Source organism: Rattus norvegicus, chromosome 5, assembly GCF_036323735.1.
Source record: "Rattus norvegicus strain BN/NHsdMcwi chromosome 5, GRCr8, whole genome shotgun sequence".
Taxonomy (NCBI): domain Eukaryota; kingdom Metazoa; phylum Chordata; class Mammalia; order Rodentia; family Muridae; genus Rattus; species Rattus norvegicus.
The window spans coordinates 108189662-108192294 of NC_086023.1; the positions used below are offsets into that span (position 1 = coordinate 108189662).

Consider the following 2633-nt stretch of genomic DNA (forward strand, 5'->3'; position numbering starts at 1 on the left):
CAGCCACCCAATTAGTCAAGATGGATGAAGCAAAGAAGTGCAGACCGACAGGAGCCGGATGTAGATCGCTCCTGAGAGACACAGCCAGAATACAGCAAATACAGAGGCGAATGCCAGCAGCAAACCACTGAACTGAGAATAGGTCCCCTATTGAAGGAATCAGAGAAAGAACTGGAAGAGCTGAAGGGGCTCGAGACCCCAAAAGTACAACAATGCCAAGCAACCAGAGCTTCCAGGGACTAAGCCACTACCTAAAGACTATACATGGACTGACCCTGGACTCTGACCCCATAGGTAGCAATGAATATCCTAGTAAGAGCACCAGTGGAAGGGGAAGCCCTGGGTCCTACTAAGACTGAACCCCCAGTGAACTAGTCTATGGGGGAGGGCGGCAATGGGGGGAGGGTTGGGAGGGGAACACCCTTAAGGAAGGGGAGGGGGGAGGGGGATGTTTGCCCGGAAACCGGGAAAGGGAACAACACTCGAAATGTATATAAGAAATACTCAAGTTAATAAAAAAAAAAGAATTAAAAAATTAACAAGTGAAAGATTTATTTAGTAACAATTTATAGAATAGTATAAATATACCAAATTATGATACAATATATGCTATAAATAAAATTTAATTATTATATATAAATAAATACATACATAAATAAGTGAATGAATGAAAAATAAACAGTGACTTAATGAAGGAACCAATAAATAAACAAACAATCTGAAGTATAAAAAATGGCTTTGCAAATAGACACAGTAATGCACATTATTGCTGAAACATCTACAAAACTTTCTTCAATTCTTACAAAAATTACTGATACTTTTGAGATGCCATAATTTGAGCTGCAAGGTGCAGTGTCATAGTCTCTGATAGTCTTCTCCATTTTGGCTCAGGACTCACTCTTCCTTAACTTGACTTGCCAGCAATTTGACTGAGGAAGACAGCGCTCTCCAGACTTCTGCTCTGACCACCTCCCAGGCACAGGGGCTGTGTTTCTTCTCTCTCAGGTAGACAATGATCCTGTGGAAGTATTCCCGCACAGGCAACAGGGAGTCTTCCTGGGTCAAGGGAGGTTCCTGCACCCCACCCTGCTGCATCAAACAGGCTTTGAAGTCACTGAGCTGTTGGTGGAGGTTATTGCAGAATGAGTCTAGGAGGGTTGCATCCCAAGAAGCAGATGAGTCCATTGATGTAAAAATATTCAGGACCTGCTGGGTCAGCTCATGCAGAATAGAGATGGCTTGAATCTTCTGGATCTCCTGGGTAACCACCTTCTCCAAGGGGAATCCAAAGTCCTTTCTGTCTTTCAGGCAAGAGACAGGGGAGAGTCTCCGTATTTGAGTCAGGAATGTTAAGGCTCTCTTGTTCCTGAGGTTTTGTCGTTGAAGCAGGCCACATCCTAGAGAGCAGGTTGACCAGTAGCTCATCACCACCAGGACCATCAAGAAAGCACAGAGCCTAGCCATTGTGGATCTTGCAGATGCTGCTGGTCCTTGGGGCTGTTTGGTCCTGAAACTTCCCCTCTATGTTCTCTGAAGACCATCCTGTGTAGATGTGTCTTAAATAGTGGCAAACATTACTTTTTACTTTCTGAATGCCCTTCCCTTACTTCTGAATTGACTTTTCACTTTCTTTACCAAAATCTCTGCTTGACTCTGGGCATTTGTTCTAAACCATTTCTGTTTTCACTATTGCTTCCTCTTTCACTGCTCCCTGTCAAAAAACTGTTTTACTGGTTTTCCTTTCCTAAGATTAATTTCTAATCTGTTACACCACAGATAAATTGTCTTTGCTTGAAGCTTATACAAGAACTGTAAAGCAGATTTTTCTGTAAAATATTCCCTAAAGTTTATTGAATTTTATGATACAAGTAATTTTCATTTATATCACCCAAAAATATCTATATCATAAGTTAGGATACATTGTAAATTTTAAAAAATTAAAGTACATTAAAGAAAATGTATACTTTAAATTTTCTTAATATTTAGAATCATAAAATTGAGTTCTTCAAGTTGCCTTCTTTAAATGCAATATAAATTTATATAAAACTTAATTTAATAATCACTCTATATTAGCTATCTATCCAATGAATTTAATGTGAAGTATTAATAAGATATAGGATACAAAAAGACTTTCTGTTTAACACATTGAACTGAGTGTGATTCCTGGACCCACATTTGCAGTGGAGAATCAATGCATGTGCAGGAGCCCTCATCATAAGATTCATGATATGGCAAACTCGAGAATGTGCTCTCTCTCTCTCTGCCTACCTATCTCTCTCTATCTCTATTGATATATATATATATATATATACATATATATATGTGTATATATATACACATATGTATATTTATATATTCTGTCCATTTATCTATCTCTATTTCTCAGTCTATCACTATCTCTATCTTTCTATCTCTCTCTCTCTCTCTCTCTCTCTCTCTCTCTCACACACACACACACACACACACATTCACACATTGAAACACTCACTCATTTGTGACAAAGGCAACTCATGTGGTCTGTGAACCTCTGTCTGCATTTTTCTTTGACATATTGAATTCTTCAATCCTAAGATTTCTTTTCTGTCTTTATAGGACCTCATCACTGATTTTCTATTTCATTAGATGGATAGCTA

General features: G+C 38.7%; 1 protein-coding gene across 1 annotated transcript; it reads right to left on the reverse strand.

Annotated features, from left to right (window-relative positions):
* Positions 1 to 735: 735 nt before the first annotated feature.
* Ifna1l1 (interferon, alpha 1 like 1) lies at positions 736 to 1490 on the reverse strand. The gene has a single exon (NM_001409048.1). The coding sequence runs from the start codon at positions 1462 to 1464 to the stop codon at positions 895 to 897; it is 570 nt and encodes a 189-aa protein (NP_001395977.1). The 5' UTR covers positions 1465 to 1490; the 3' UTR covers positions 736 to 894.
* Positions 1491 to 2633: the final 1143 nt, after the last annotated feature.